Source organism: Rhinolophus sinicus, chromosome 13, assembly GCF_057876585.1.
Source record: "Rhinolophus sinicus isolate RSI-liver-muscle chromosome 13, RSI-T2T, whole genome shotgun sequence".
Classification (NCBI taxonomy): domain Eukaryota; kingdom Metazoa; phylum Chordata; class Mammalia; order Chiroptera; family Rhinolophidae; genus Rhinolophus; species Rhinolophus sinicus.
In genome coordinates, this window is record NC_142513.1 from 46,911,005 (window position 1) to 46,928,253 (window position 17,249).

Sequence of the window (17,249 nt, forward strand, 5' to 3'; positions counted from 1 at the left end):
CCCCTATCTATGGCTCCGTGGGTGTTCCTTTTTGGCCTCACCATAGCCTGCGTTCTTATGTGGGGAGCGGGACCAGAGACCCTGCATTACACCCTGGATAACAGCAAGACTCACTAAAACAGTATTTTTTAAAATCACGTGCAGCAGGTTCTCAAATAACGTCATTTTGTTCAATGTCGTTTCATTTAACGTTGACAGGAACTTAACTCTTGTATCAAGTAGTTTCTGGTAAAATTTGTTTCATTATACAACGTTTCACTGCAGTTCCAAGAACCTATCGGTTAAGTAAGGACTTACTGTATCACTAAATCAGATAGTTTTCTCATGCATAAGTTGTTCTCCAGTTACTCTGCCATGTTTTGGTTTTGTTACCACGGGTGCCAGCCAGAAGCACTAGAACAGTTTAACAGATGATCATTTTTCAGGTGGTTTTCTTTCATACCATCATTTCACTGTATCAGAAGGTAATCACTGTACGGTGAATTCCTTCACATATCATGGATTTGCGCCCTAAGATATGCACAGGTGGACATTTTCTACATCATGATGGAGATCTGGGCTACTGATTTCTACCAAGAAAATGGGAAACATTTGATTGAGGAATTAGGATGATTTGGAACCTGAGACTACACAAGCATTTCAAATAAAGGGTAACAAAACAAGTATTCAGCTAGAAATAAGTTATTTTATTTTAAAACACATACAGATTAATAAATATTGGAAAACTTAACAAACAGCCTTTTTATTTACATAAGGCAATTACATGCTATGACTACTTCTATACAGCAAAATATAAGCAAGTCTTAGCCATTGACAGTTTGTGTGTGATAATTAGAAGCTCCCCTGATACATTTACGTGTAAAAGCTTTTATGGAACCTGTCAACACTTTATATTTTTTTATCTAGTCTTCTTCCTCTCTTTTATGGTTTATTCCATTTCAAAGGAAAGTAATAGTTATTTCAAAAGGCAAAAAAGACTCAGGAATAGTGCTGAAAAACAGTAGCCTTAAATTTTCCCAAAGTGCAAAAACACTGACATGAGAGTTGGGGGGCAATTTATTCTAGTCTGACAAATAAAAGAAATACTCTGGACTTTTCAGTGTGACCCTTTGGCACTAGTGGTTTGGGATTCCTGACATTCACCTGGTGTCAGGTAGTTCATGATCAGCGCTGAGCTGCTGGAAAGCAGGAAGTTCAGCATCACTCATTACAAATTCAACGCAACAGAATCAGTCTAGTTCACCGGTCACTGATCTTCTGCAGAACATAAATCTATGCAAAATGTCAGAGAAGCTTATCACACCATCAGAACGTGATCTTTCAGTTCAGCTTTTAAAAGTCCCTGTTGAACGTCCATATTTTACAATAGAATATATAAAACCCTTCCTTTCAAAACAACAAAAAAGGAAAATTAAACCTTCATGGAATTATGCAGACTTTACACCCAGCACTTCCTTTGCTTTTTCAGTGCTTGAAGCACATGTCCACAGCATGGTCCTGAGCACACAGGACCCAGAGAGAGCTGAGCTCCCACTGTGTCACTCCCAAGCAGTCCTGCACGTGACAGTCTCCCGAGGCTTCTGGCACATGCTAAGGTGCGAGCACCCTACAACAGTCGAGCTGAAGAACGATCCCACCCCTTTAGAGGTAGAGAAACTGAGGCACAGAAGGGTTAAATGACTCACCTATGGTTGCACAATTCAAGAAAAAATAGAGAAAAGAACAAATAAATCCTCCCCAGTCACGCACTGGGCCATAGACTATGCCTTTTATCACAATGGGTACATTTGAAATAGGTGTTTATTTACATGGTCCTTGTTCTACTGGACATCAACTTTTAACTAGACCACGTGTTGTTGATGTAACATGAAGTTACATTTTCTTAAAATACAACTCTTGTTGCATTTAATAGCATGTGAGAAATGTCTGTGAAAATAAGCGAGTGGTGACATTGAGCCAAATTCTCATTCTATCACTATCATTCTTAACCTTTTCAAGTATACGGTGGAGGTATAAGAATCTGGCCCGATGTGAAACATCACCTAGAAGCTAAAGGGCAGACCCTTAAAATTCATCACCAGTACAAATGTGGGGCGGGAGTGAGGAATACAGAAAACTGAGGTATTTTATATGATAAACTGTTCTACGGTGCGACTGGTATCTGCTGATCTTTCCTCTTTCCAACTCAACAGACCTCTAGCTACAAAGATGAGTGAAACGTACAAAAAACTAACACAGACACGTTCCTGGGAGCAGGTCAATGCTACGGAGTCAATGTTACGTTTTTGGTCCCTGAGGAGGCAGAACACTAAGGTTCCATCTAATCCATGTGGTCCTGCTTGATGCGCGAACTGTGTCCTTGGTGGCAAACACAGTGAGGACGCCTTCCAACCACAGGAGCCAATCAGACAGCCATGAACAGAGCTAAACCGAACTGTGCTTCTCTTCAGTCCTGCTCAGCCACAGAAAGCCTAAGTCAGGGCCAAGCCGGCCTCAGCAAAGAACAGGATGGGGCTCTGCACACCTGGAGCACCTCCCCCAATCCTCTAGGTTAGCTGAGTGGCTTGGAAAAGAGGTGTCACCTCCCAGCACAGCAGGGGCCCATGCTCAAGGCCACCCCAGTCTCTGTGGACTGAGCTACTGCTCATCCACACCTGGGAGACACCGAGTGCATCTCAGGTGTTTTAGAACCGACTAGGAAGTGGCCCAGAAGTGAGCACATGTGTACAGAGTGGAGCTGTTGCAGGAGGAGGAGGAGGAGGGGTTCCTGCACACGTTAACAGTGCTCTCTCCTATCAGACATCAAACGCAGAGAAAAAGAAGACCAAATTACTACTCCTGGAATAACTTCTGGAAATAAAACTGAGTATAATGAATTGGCCTGATAAGTAGGAACTGAGAGTATTTCTTATTGCTGAGCCAAAAGCAGAGAAGTTTATTTCACTAACATTCTGAAGTGAAGAGGCCATGATGACATCTGAGTGATGACTTTTCCCCGGGGTTCCAGCTGTGGGCAGTTCTCGCTCCACGTGTGGAAGGTAGCCGCCGCCCTGCCTCCCCAGAACCTTCTCTGCAGAACAGCAAAACGGCAGGGTGGCCTCGCTGCTGCGTTCAGGGTAGAATCCTTAGCGGGCTCTACAGTGGATCAGTGAGCAATCTTTCTAAATGCATTTTCAGATGAGAAAAGAAGACATCCAAGTAGGAGAGGAGAGCAAAGGCCTATTTACATACCTATCCAGAGTAAACCCACAAACTGTGATCACAAACGTGCTCTTAGAGGCTTGAGGACGAGTCGGCAGCAGGGATTTCCCTCTTAGTTTTATCAGAGATAAAACCACAGTCTAGTCTAGTCATGAAAACATCTCCTACGCATTTACTGCTGCAGAGGCCAGTGAAAGACCCATCTCTCCCCTAAAACTCTCACTTTGAGGCTTTTACTTTGCAATTTGAAATGAATTCTGAATATGTGAATTTGTAAAATAAATCCTATGAAGTCAGAAGTTCTGTGCTGTCTGTCAAACTTGTAAATTAGGCTGTCAGACTGCTGCTCGTGTCACTTACTTTGAGGCTCGAGTAAGTGGATGGAATGAACTTGGTTCCACTGCAAGGACCCGCTGCATGTCCACCCGTGACAACTGCTGACAGATGTCACCCTGGGACAGCCTACTGTGCTGGGCCAGTCACCTCAGGTGACTTATTAGTACTTCGAGATTTTGTTTTGCTCTAAAAAAAACCACAGGGATGATCATCTAGAAAATGTCTGCTCTGAGTGCCTGTGGTATGACTGCACATTAGAATGTAAGAAGGAACACCAATAAATGCATTCACACTAAGGTTCACATGTCAGCTGTAACAAAATAAACATGACAATTTCCACAGGACACAAACTTTCTCAGTGTACTTGTAGAGCCACCGGTATTCTTTTCATATCTCAAACTCCTTACCTAGGAAACTATGCCTAAAAGTATACTGATACTGCTACATTATATTTTCAGAAGTTCGGTTCAATAAATTAAGACCTACATTCCTAAAAATACTGATGATAAAAAAACAAACCTTCAAGAGCCGATAAAAAGAATGAGGAACTTTTTGAGCATTTATAAATTATCAATTAATATAAGGTTTAAAAATTTGTTAAAATAGTTTTGTTGCTGCTGTTAGTTCACAAATCATGACAACCCCTTACCATCACATGTACTTTTAATTCATAAAGGTTCTTCACTCTGTGTCAACTACCCTTGGGTTATTTAGCCTCCTTGTTCCTTGGGTTTTTAAAAATGCTCGTTAGCTGGAAAAAACACGTTTTTCTTTAGTAACGTTGGGGATTATACAAGTTCATGTTCCACTACACTGAAGGTACTTTACCCAAGCCCACCTTTCACCTTAGCTCAGCTCCGTTTGGATTAAACACTGCACATGAAGGATGTGATATCCTGATGGAATCTTCACATCACTTTGTGCTTTGCTCCTATTTAATACACATGGAAGATTACTGTAGCAGACGGATGATCTCTTCCACCCAAATAGTGGCATAATTAATGGCTATTTTGCATTTCAGAAGTTTAATGAGAGGTTGGGTAATTGTTGGGTACTCTGCCATCTCAAACAATAGGGAGATGGCTAAAGTAAATGTTTTCATTTTTGCTAGAAATTCTTTTGAAACTCACGATGTATGTTCTAATGTTACTTGCTGTCCCTTGTTGCTGTGTTACAGGAAACTCGATATGTGTGCTGTTGAATAGTTACTCTCACATCTAACAGTCTTATTACCAAGTTAAATAATTTATTTCTTTGGAGTGGCCACAATGTTCACTGAAAGAGAACGTGGATGTATTTGATACTGGATCCCAGTTACACAGATTGAATGCAAATAAAATACCTCATGCTACTTAAGTCCATTGTCTTTAGTTGGACAATAACTCTATGCTAATAGGGTCAATTTTTTCTAAGGTGTCTTTAGTCTTGACTCTCTTCCAACAAATGAATATACCGTTATTGTTAACTGTTTTACTCATTTATATTTTGAATAGTGAAATATTAAAGTATAATCAAGGACATTGTGTTATTCTGTGCTAAGAGAACACACATACAGTAATAGTCAAATTAAGTGAATAGTTCAAGTGGTAAAGGCACTGAAATTGATTTGCATTATCAGAAGTCCTCCTGGAAACGGAGCACTGTGTCATGCCCACGTACCCTTCTCTATTTGCAATTAACATGTCTTAGAGTGGGAGAGTCAGCTCATTAGAGGATTAAAAACAATTAAATGTAGATACCTCTTATTTGAACGAGGTTATACAGGCTTAATGCCAAAGAACACAACAACAGATACGTTTACTGTACAGAGTCAGATTTCAAGACAGTTTCTCCTATTTCCAAAGGAATCTTCTAAGTAAGAATACCTGCTCCCCTGCAAAGACTAACCAGAAAGAGCCCATCTTTATTTTCTATGTAAATAATGTTAAAATGTTTAGAATGGAGAGTATTCATGAAAGCTTCCAGGTTAATGGCAATGACTGTGAGACTGCTCTCATCAGACAGATGCTCCCAGGCGACCACATAGCATCTTCAGACTGCAGAGCTCGGCTCCCCCAGTGCTGAGTGGTGCCCCCACTGTCCACTAGGCCACCCGCTAACGTACAAGCAATGCAAGTGTCAGTGATTTAAGCTCCCCTCTACTGCACATTAAGTTAGGACCACAAGTCACATCTACTCCCTGTTCCTCGAGCCACCCAACACCCTGTTGCCTGCTAGTCTGTTTTCATATTCGATTTGTTCATCTCGCCAAGGTTGAAATTGAACTCTTTGAACACCTGTATCAGGACAATCCCGACGGAGACCGTGGTGAACCCACAGGCCATGCCCAGGAAGTCCACCAGCCCCACGTTGCTCCACTCCCGGAAGAGGATGGCGGAGGCCAGCAGGACCAGCGTGGTGAACACCACGTAGTAGATGGCCCCAAACACGGACGAGTCGAAGCACTCGAGTGCCTTGTTGATGTACCTGAACTGGACGATGATGCTGCAGCCCAGCACGGCCAGCAGCCCCAGGCACAGGCACAGGGCGCGCCGACTGGACGGGTTGTTGTGCAGGATGTCCTGGGCCGCCAGGCCGATGCCCTTGGTGGAAGGCACGGTGAAGCTGCCGAGCAGCGAGCAGATGCTGATGTACACCATGATGTTGGTGGGCCCGTGCGCCGGCGCGATCCAGAAGATGAGGAGCAGCAGCATGAGCAGCACGATGCACAGGTAGCCCACGAACACTGCAAAACAGGGCGCCCAGGTCAGCACAGGTGCCAGGCGGGGGAGCAGCCACATGGAGAGGAGAGAGAGGGGCAGTGGCCATGGGGGCAGAGCAGGACAGGAGCGGGCACATGGCCAGCGGGGCCTCAGTCGCCATGTGTGAGAATCAGGCTGCTCGGAAAGGAAGGCCTGCGTCTAAGCAAACCTCTCCGTTTTCACGCGGTCAGCCTTAACTCTGTATTTTCATCTTTAGAGAAGGCGGCCAGATGCCCCTCCAGCTTCGATTCACGTCAGTGTGTTTCAATCCTGCTGTTTTCATGATCTTGCCCCCAAAGAACCATCTGACATTTTCCCTTAGTCACCCACCCGATACAATTTTATCACAATACACTGCTTACGGAGTGTACCTATACCTGTGCTTACACATTAAAAGTATGATATTCCCACCCCCTCAAGGCTGAGTTTTCAACCTCTGGGGATGATATCACCCCACTAAGAATGTGTGCTTTCCATTTTTCTTTCTGGAAAACTTTCCTTCCACCTTTTCTTTTCTACCCCTCTCTGAATATTAGAACTCACATGTCAGGGGTTTCTGAAATATAAATAAACTCAGATTTTAAATTCCTTCTGAGGTACTTATTTGACATTCACTCTGTTTTTCACCTTTAGAAAAAAAATTAGAAACACCTGTAACAAATTAAGTGGCCATAACAACACCAGGTTGAAAAAAAAGTGTTTCACGTGAAAGAGAAAAATCTTTTGGCTACCATTACATCTTCATATCAAAATGTTATGGTGGTATTCAAATGCGACATGCTTTTTGTACAAATTTGGGCCTGACTCTGGGGGTATCAGCCACATTCCTGAGACAGTAGAAAGCCCTCGGATACACTGTTCTGAGAGTTCCATCAAGTCCTCCAGGACACTCAGGTCAGCTTCCTGACCTCTTGTCCATCTCTCTCTACCCTCACTTGTCATAGCATTGGAAATACTTTCCCCATTATAGGACATGAGTATCACAATGCTAAGTGTTTAGGGTTAAAAAAATTACAGGGTGAAATAGTCTTGGTTACTTCACTGTGAATTTCTTTGGCGGGTCTTACAGCCGTTCCCGCTGCTGTCAATCTCTGCCAACTGGGAGCTAGCTACACAGGAGTGGGAGACTAAGATCCTGGCGTGGGAGCAATTTTGTGCTGGCGCCTAACACTGCTGGTGAACTACACATGGTGGTCTCCTGGAAGGAACTTAGAGGAGTCTATACTCTAAGGCCATATAATTATGCAGACTACTGCTTTGTCAGAAAAATAAATTATTACATGTCCAAGATGTGTAGGAAAAATATAGAGACCGCTGTGGGGAATCTGAAGATGCATGAAACTAGGTCTGGGCTCTCAGAGAAGTGCCCATCAGAGGGAAGTGCCCAGGGCACACCCAAGACTGGTGCCATGTGGCAGGGACCGTGGGGACCCAAGAAGGAGCTGGTGTGTGTGGGCTGGAGGGGGCCCATGAGGGGAGCCCGCTGTGGAGGGCTGGGCAATGGGGGCGCTCATGTACATGGCCCCAGAGGCCCCAGGAGGAGGCAGAGGGTTCGGGGCGTCAGGCCCTGCTGGGCCCCGGGGCAGCAGGGGCACTGTGTGAGGTGGGTACTGGGGGCATAGCACGGTGGGTCCCCAGAAGGATCACAGGGGAGACCCGCAAGCCCTCACGGTCACCTGGGTTGGTCAGCTTCTCCTCCAGCTCGGCCTGGGTGGTCACGCTTTCGGATTTCGGGGAGTGGATTATCAGCACGACAGAACCTGCACAGCTGAGCAGACACCCCAACTTGCCCAAGATGTTGAGCTTTTCCTTCAGAAGGTATGAAGCTAAAATGGACCTTTAATTAAAAAAAGGAGAAATCTAAGTGTGAATCATACTATCTGACCTGTTTCTACTCATTGCAGTTACTTTAGAAAAGCCGTATTTTCTTTGTAGACATATTTTACTCTTAATTTAGTTTTTAAGACGAGAGAAGATTAGGAATTTATTGCAGTTGCTATTTGAACACAAATAGGACTTCCTACCAAATGTGCGCACAGCTGGTATAGTTAGTGACTCTTAATTCACACTGCTGTTATCCAGTACGTGTGAAATATACCAGAATAGAAAAATAGGTTTATGATTGACAAAATATCACTCCCTTATTTTTAGAAGCAAATCATCAAAAAAAAAAAAAAACACCAAAAAACAAAAAACACCTATGTTATATGGGAAAGTAAGAAATGAAAATTAAAATAATTACAATTCATGATCAAAACACTTAAGTTAAAATAAATTGAGAAAAAACACAAACAAGAAAAAATCAAAAGACTAATAATAACTGCATTAAGGTAGGAATATGGGTGATGGGTTATTTTTCTCTTCTCTAATACTCAAAACTTTAAAAATGTGATCACATTACTTTTTTAACGCAAAACAAGTATTCCTCATAAAACACCTATAATCTTAACTCTGGTAACATGTTTCTTCTCTTATTTTCTTGTATAACAGCAGTATACAATTTAAATTGGAAAACCTGGGCTTTTAGTAAATCACAGGACTGGGGGCCGGCCCGGTGGCTCAGGTGGTTAGAGCTCCGTGCTTCTAACCCCGAAGGCTGCCGGTTCGATTCCCACATGGGCCAGTGGGCTCTCAACCACAAGGTTGCCAGTTCAATTCCTCGAGTCCCGCAAGGGATGGTGGAATGTGCCCCCTGCAACTAGAAAATGGCAACTGGACCTGGAGCTGAGCTGCGCTCTCCACAACTAAGACTGAAAGGACAAGAACTTGAAGCTGAACGGCACCCTCCACAACTAAGATTGAAAGGACAACAACTTGACTTGGAAAAAAGAAGTCCTGGAAGTACACACTGTTCCCCTTCCCCAATTAAATCTTTAAAAAAAAAAAAAAAAAAAAAAAATCACAGGACTGGTCGTTGTCCCTTTCCGGGTGTCAGTGCTGAAGGCACTCAGACGAGAATGTCCATGAGGGGAACACCAGGCCTAAGTACGTACTGCATTCTTTCCTTTTTAATTCTCATTTTACAGATAAAGAAACTGAGCCTCAGAAAGGATTAGCATTGAACACAAAGCCACAAAGCAAAGGAGGTAAAGCCATGGTGCTGAGGTCAGAGCTCCATCTTTTCTTTCACCACTTTGTGAGTGACCCTCAAGGAGACCCCAGCAGTGTAGGTGGGGAAATCAGCAATATCACCGAGAGAACCAGCAAATTACCTAAGAACCACAACACGACTGGGTGTTACATTGATGGGCTCCATGTACTCTTCAGGGAGGTGGAAACCAGAGGCCAGGGGGGCTCTCAGAGCAGGAGGGTGGGCCTGCCACCATCCGGGACCACAGGCGGACTGTGCCAAGGTGGGGAGGGGCTGCCATGCTGGGAAGCAGAGGCAGGAAGAAGCCTAGACGGTGAGGCTGTGAACTTAAAAAGGCCTTTGAAAGTGAGAGGCACCCGCGTTTACTTGAGATCAGTAAGAATAGCTACACGGGAAGCACTGATGCAGGCAGAATCCCATGATGATCTGATTAGGAGACAAAGGCAGAGGTGTGTATGAGGGGAAGGGGACTGTTACATCAGGTGAAGGAAGGCCTCGCTGTTGGTGCAGATGAGTTAACAGAGCAATGCTAACTCTAAACAGTATTACTCATTTTCAGTCCCGAAGCCATCAGTCCAGAAGTCATAATGTCTGCTTTCTTGTTATCTTTGCAAACAGTTCTTGGGGACACAAGGTTGCCTGGGCCCAGTCCAAGGTTACTTTGCCCTGTTTTAATATCCCAAAGGTTTGATGCATCAGACATGCCAGGCAGTTCCTCTGGGATGGCAGTGCCATTTTAAAGAGGTTCCGTTTATTATTTTTTTTTTTTTAACAAGACTAACTCATCTCTTATTCCACTGTAAAATACCAGAGTACAGATTACACAGTACTATAAAATAGAGTGCATTAATACAAACTATTAGAGGGTATGAATAGAGAAATAGAGGCACAGTACGGCCAACAAATCAGGAAATAACTGCTACTGAAAAAATGGTTTATTGCTCCCAACTTCCAAGCTGAGAGGTCACAACACAACATGCAGAGTCACATGGAGAAGAATGAGGGACAGTCGTGAAGTGGGGGTGGGGGAATTGTGGGCAAGAGCCTTTACCGTGGTTTCTGCAGGAAGGACTGGGTGAGGGTTGGGACTGGCGAATGTGAACGATGCCAGGACTCGGGGGCCCAGGGGCCGTCCCTCGTGGTCTGGTACCTGGCGCTGGCGGAGAGTGGCAGGGAGTGTGAGTCTGATAAAGGAGATGGTTGGGCTGGGTTCTGGAGTGGTTGGTTTGCATTTGAAAAGCATGTCCAACACCCCCCGGGGGGCAGAACTCCTAAGGTGAGGTTGGGGTCTGAGGGAGGCAGAAGGCCAAGGCCAGGTGGCCTGGGCACATTAATGGCTTGTCCAGAACAAAGTGTGTTGGCATATGCATGTAGGCAGAGGTTATGGATCAAGTGTACAGACGCCAGACATGGCCAGTACAGCACTGTGGCCTCTACGGGCACACTAAGAATGGATCTGGACAACTGGTCACCTCTGAGTCTGCTTCTCTCGGAGAGCTAGTCCTTGCCTTCTGCTCTGTGGCAAGGGATGGACAACCCCAAGCAGCTGGAAGGAGAACAGAGCCCCTATCTGCCTAGAGGCCTCCCCCAGCAGGAAATCACCAACTGCCTCACTCCAAAGCCTCCTCCTCTGGCTCTTCCTGGGCTGCAGTAACTCGAGCCTGCTGAATTCTGAGCTGAGATTAAATGAAAGGCAATTGAAAGCTCTTTGACTTAAATCAGGAGTTAACAAACTATGGCCCGAAGGCCCAGTGCAGCCATCCACCTGTTTTTGTGAATAATGTCTTATCAGATCATAGCATGTCCACACATCTCATCTGGCCCGTGCCGGCTTTCCACCACCTGGCAGAGTTGAGAAGTTGCAAGAGAGGCCATGCGGACCCCAGTTCAAAACGGTTAGCATCTGGCCCTCGACAGAAAAACTTTGCTACCCCGAGTTAATCGGTTAAATGGTCAGTACAGCTGATCATACAACTAGCTGGGGGCCGGCCAGGTGGAGGAACAAGTCGCACATAGGCATCACAGAGGACGCTTCCCCGCTGCGATGACCGGGCGATGGCTGGGGAGCACAGTGATCAAGAACAGGCAAAACCAAAAGCACAGAATACCAGCTCTCACCCAAACGGCACTCCAAGGGCACCCAGAGGAGTCACCAGGACCGTGGGGACCGCCGTGTAAGCCAAGAAGTTTCCAATCTGGCCGACAGCCACTGTCAAGAGAATCAGAGGAATGTCACTGAGTTACAGAGCTGTCCTCCAGCAAGGATTGCGGGGTTGAATTTGGTGAGGCTCTGCTTGGAAGGGGCAACTTCTTTCCCATCACTTGTGAGAAACCAGACGTCTGCATGTTTGAGGGCGAGAAGTGTTACCGGCCCATCTCAGCCCTCTGTGGAGGTTCCCAAGCTAACAGGCAGTGACTGGCAGTGGGTGCAACACACTGTATTCCCACTCTCTCCTTAACACGTCCTTGTTTAAAGATGAATCATGCAGAGCTGCCTGTGTCCCTTTGATGGCCTGGGACCTACGCCAGAGTCTGGCACACCAAATGGAAACATTGCTGCCTGCACAGAATTGCGCTGACACAAAGCTTAATACGAGCTCCTCATGAAAGGAATCAACGTCTGCTGCGTAATTTGTGCCTAAAAGACAATGTGAGACAAATAAACCTCAAGATAGTTCTGGAATTTTTAACACAATTTTTCTTCATATATTTAAAGTTCTGAACAGTAATTTTCTTTTTCGATGTTACAGCACATGACCTCTTTTATATTACAGCACGTGCTCTGGTACTTAAGGCTGAGTGAAGAAACTTGCCTTTGTAAAAGCAATCATGTTCAGCAAAACACAAAATTTCACCAAATGCCAATAGCCCAGCTATCGATGAGTAAGCAGGAGCTGTTTTAATTTCTTTGGGCCCAGGACAGTCTGAGCTGGACTAAATTCAGGGCTAGTCACAGATAGCAGAAGCTCTGCCTCCCCTCCACGGCCTCCTGGTCCTCACTGCAAAGAACAGAGCCAAGCTCACCCACCTTCCAGTCCTGCCAGAGAGTGACTGATCTGAAGAAAGGGAGAAGACAAGCTCGCCGCCACACAGGGTACTTACTTGCAATAGTGCCTGCCCACCACACAATGTCTGTCAAATAGGAGGTACCTACGGAACAGCAAGATGAAAATGTCAGAAAAGGACAAAGCAAGAGGTCGAAAAGCTGCATGCCTGAAAGAGGAATTTTTACATGCAAACTAAAATTGAAAAGACTCATGAATCCGTTCTATTTATTCACCCTCTAAAGAATCTTTTAGTCTGTAAATAGCAACATGAGAAACCACCAGAAGTGGTATAGATGCTTCCTGCAGCCAATATAAGTTGACCCAAACAACAAATAAAACCTTCACAATTTTTTTTTTTGCCGGGGGGTGGGGGGTGGGGGGCGGCCTGGCTCAACACACCACCCAGAGACACAAATATTCTTTGGAATGACGTTTGTTGTTGATTTCAAATGAGATTGTTCTTCAAAGACCAATTCTCTTGTGTATTTACTATATTGCATTTATATAATTATTTTACTAGCACTGAACGACTTGCTACTTAAACAGGTTAGTCAAAATTTTTTCTAATGTGGAACCTTCCCGATATGGCTCTTTTCCAAGCACCTGGTGGCAGAGGCTTACACTCACCCAGGGCTTCGACATGTACACACCGTCCTTTGTATCCCTGTAGGTCCCTCCTCCTGCTTGTGTGACAGCTGCCTGCAGCAACAGGGCCCCCCAACCTGAGACACACATGTGTCCTTCTTCAGGTATGTCAAAACGCTCCTCATCTGACAGGTTTGTTTCATTTCCGATTAAAGTACCTAATTCTAGTTGGACATTTTAGTTCTGAATAATTTGGTGTAATTAACACAGGAAGGCAGCCTGCATCATGGAGAGCAGAGCCACAGGCCTTACAATACGTAGGTACTTAAAAGACAAAATGGAGCCAGTGAGTAATGACCGAGTGGGAGGAACGGTCCAGTCAGAATACCACCATTTGGCAACAATAATCAAAACCGATTTAGGCAGAATCATCAGTGGATAGTAAGATGAGTGGATAAAGTTTGCTGAGGAGACTGTCACATCTCCACAAATCACCTCCACTGGTCCTTTATTAATTACACAGAGAACATAGTATCTTTACAGTCCTCTACAGATAGCACCTCAACCGGGTGGTCAGAGGTGACGCTGTCAGCGATGGGACAAAGCAGCAGCACGTGTCTCCTGGGAGGATGCGCTGAGGACACTCCGCACATCTGCGATGTTCCTGCCAAAGGGAACTGTGAAACAGCCTACGAGTTAGCAGGCCTGCAGGTTTTAAAACGGCAAGGCCACAAAAGACCAAGAACAGCTAGCAACCACTGCCGATGAAAGGAAAGTGTGGATACCCAGTGCATAGACACGACATGTGGCGCTCAGTGAAGAAAAGCTGCTGTGAAGGACGTATGGGAGCAATGGGCTACATCTGAATACGGACTGTTGTAGTTGAAAGACTAACACCACTCTCTCTCTTTCTGCTGTGAGTTCTGTTTACTTTCTGGCTCTAGGAAGCTGACAGCCATGTGGCCAGGGGACAATACTTAGCTAAAAATGACGTCTGGTGGGCAAATGGCACCTGACTGGAGGCCTGTGACACCCGGTGGACAGCCTGTCCCCTGGGCTCCCTGATCAGGTGCCATGCCTCTGGGAAGGGGCACATCAGTGGGGCCTCAGAGCTCTGTGAGTTTATACTGGGAGGGCCAAGGCTGGTAAGGGGGGGGGGCACTGTGGCATCACTTGCTGCAGCCCTGCCTGCTGCCAGCCTCCAGCAGGAGAGGATGACACCGGCTGTGGCTCTGTTTATGTCCTTCTGAGCTTGCTTGATGCAAATGTGGCGCCTGTTGTCCTGTGACTCAGAAAGTAGAGCTGAGCCTAAAAATTTCCCCCAGTGAGCCCTGTAGAACAGTTCTCAGCTATTAGTACAGAACCCATGTGGAATTTCCTGAATGTGCTAATCACACCACATCTATATAAGAGAATGTCCCGGGACCCAACACAAGCATGCTGGAGATTCTAGAACGAAAGTCACGAAGTCCCTTCCAAATGCCGGTGTGACCAGCTCCCCAGTAAAATGACCATAATTGGTGAATAAAGTAGTAAAACAAAAGAAAATCATCATCTCAGTAAGAACAGTGAGAGTCTTTAGCACAGAGCTAAGATGCCCCACCACCCCAAGGCCTAGTCACTAAACAAGGGAATATACAAACAGTTCACCGAGATGGAAAGAGGAGTTGCTACAATATATTACCTAAATTGTCTAAGTATTGACAAAAAACATGAAGGACACTGTTTCGTGAGCATACTTTGAGGAGGCACCTAGAGCGCTTACATTCTTAAAGACAGAATCACAACTGTGGTTGCCAGCGGCTGGGTGGGAATAGGGGATATTTCCAAACGGGAGTATGAGAAAGGTCTGAGGACCAAGGGTGATTACAATTACACAACACTGTGAATGTGCTTAACACTATTGAACTGTACAGCTCAAAACGGTTAAGAGGGCAAACGTTACGGCATGTACAGTATCCTTCCCTCTAATGCTCCTCTCGAGTGAACACAGCGAACAGCCACGACTTTCTCAGTCCTTCTGGACACAATACTCATTTTCAGTTTCGTGCTACATCTCGCGCTCGGTAAACTGTCCCAGGCCTCTTAGCACAGAGCGACACCGGAAAGAACTCGACTCCACTTTCACTTTCCAGCTGCCTAAGGACTGCAGTTTGGTGGTGGTGCCTCCCCGGGGAATACTCCGTGGGCCCGTGTTTTGCTTCATTCATCTGCCTTGCGTTTTCTTCACACTGAAGATCACTTACTTGTAGTCAGATGCTTCAAATCTAAACCAGAGAAGGTTCCACCAAGGGCCCCGGGGAAGAGAAGCAACAGGAAAGCACAGACGTCGCTCGTCGCCCCCGCCGTTCAAGCACACGGTTGTGCCTTGGGCACCGGCGCGGCCGCTGCAGGTCTCGCTCCCCCAAGTGCACCCCAGGCCAGGGCCGCAGCAAAGTCGGGAGGCCCGTGGCTCCTCCTGGGCAGCACCGCGCTCCAACCACTTGGAGGGTGCGGTACACACGGAGGTTTCCCTAGCAGAGGTGGGTGCGGGTGACAGGGACGCCTGGGCTCCCACCAGAGGGAGAAGTCGGCTGGAGAAACCCTCTAAAACTGAACACGGCTTCTCCACCCACTGGGAAGGGAGAGAAGCGGTGGCGGCGATACAGCGACCGTCGCGGGGCGCACGGGGTGAGTCCCGGGCCGCTTCTGGAGCCGCCGGAGGAGCAGACACGGACACGGTGCAGACGCATCAGGCGCACGGGTGGGCGAGGAGCCTCCGGTCGCGCAGCCCGCCGCTCCGAATGCCCCACCGCGTCCGGTGCCCGGCCGCCTCGGGGCGGACACCCGAGCGTCCCCCCGCCCGGCCTGCGCCCTCCGCCGCCGACCCCCGCACGGCCCACGGCCCGCCCTACCTCGCCGCTTGGCGCGCACGATACCCTTCTTCTGCAGCACGAACGTGGACCCGTTCACCAGGCTCGACACCACGGCCACGCCCAGGCCGAGCGACACCGCGGCGGGGCTCGGGCTGCGCGCCCCCTCCCCGGCCGCCGCGGCCGCCGCTGCAGTCCCCATTCCGCCCGCGCACGCCGGCCGCTCCTGCGCCTGCGCGCCGCGCCCCGCGGGCCTGGGGGCGGGGCCGGGAGAGGCGGAGCCGGGCCGCGTGGTGCGTTTGGGTAGAGCGGGGCGCTGCGGAGTGCGGGCTGTGTGCAGTGGTATGGGGAGTCTCCCCTGCAATGTTGGGGGTCCTAAGAGCGCCGGCAGGACGCAAGACTCCTGCGTCATGGTCCCTCTAGCAGGGGTGTCCAAACTGCGGCCTGCGAGCCAACTGCTGCGTGCAATCCATTGTTAATTGGCCTGCAGCAAATTCTAAAAATATATTTAGTTTACTTAAATAAACCAGGTGAGGCAATAGTACTTCACCTCCATTGAGTGGCCCAGCTGATTGTGTATTTTACTGCATATGGCCCTTGGTAAAAAACGTTGAAAAAAGTTTGGACACCCCTGGTCTAGACCAAGGGGGCCTGAAACCAGAACCAGTCCTTGTGGAAACTCAAGGGAGACCACAGAATGGTCTGGGGAGTCAGCTACCTCCACACTGGAGTTTGTGATCATACCCTCTAGTTACCTAATTTATTTATGTTTTTCAATTATAGTTGATATATTAATTTCAGGTGTACAATGTACTGATTAGACATTTATGTAACTTACAGTGTTCACTGGGCTAAATCTAGTACCCACCTGACACCATAGGTGGTTATTACAATATTTTTTATAGTATGATTTCATTTATTAATTATACACATACACATCAACACAGATTTCTTGTAGTATTAAAATGGGTAATCTCTGGACAGTGGAAATTTGGATTTTTTTTTAACATAAGCATCTATGTTTTTCCCTTTTTTAATAGATGTCCATTATCAGGTTGAGCAATTCCCTTGTCTTCCTACCTAGTTGCTGAGTTCTTATGAGATGTTGGATTTTGTCAAGGACATTTTCTGCATCTATTGAGATGAACTCATGGCTAATTACACTTAGCTCTGAATGTGTAAGCCAGTCTTGAATTCTTGGTATAAAGGCCACTTAGTTACTATGTATTATCCTTTCTATATATTGTTGGAACCTATTTGCAAAAATTTGGCTAAGAATTTTTGCTTCTGTGTTCATCAGGGATATAGGTCCTAAATTTTCTTGTAATGTCCTTTTCTGGTTCTGTTATCAGGGTAATAATGTTGGGCTTATAAAATTAAAATGTCCACTCCTGTT

At 46.5% G+C, this 17,249-nt stretch overlaps 1 protein-coding gene across 1 annotated transcript; it reads right to left on the reverse strand.

The window, feature by feature from the left end:
- Nucleotides 1–665: 665 nt before the first annotated feature.
- Nucleotides 666–16,090, reverse strand: NIPA1 (NIPA magnesium transporter 1). The gene is made up of 5 exons (XM_074318343.2): nt 15,896–16,090; nt 12,472–12,519; nt 11,488–11,578; nt 7,955–8,115; nt 666–6,262 (listed from the first exon to the last, which is right to left on the reverse strand). The coding sequence occupies exons 1-5, from the start codon at nt 16,053–16,055 to the stop codon at nt 5,751–5,753; spliced, it is 972 nt and encodes a 323-aa protein (XP_074174444.2). The 5' UTR covers nt 16,056–16,090; the 3' UTR covers nt 666–5,750.
- Between the last annotated feature and the right edge of the window lie 1,159 nt (nt 16,091–17,249).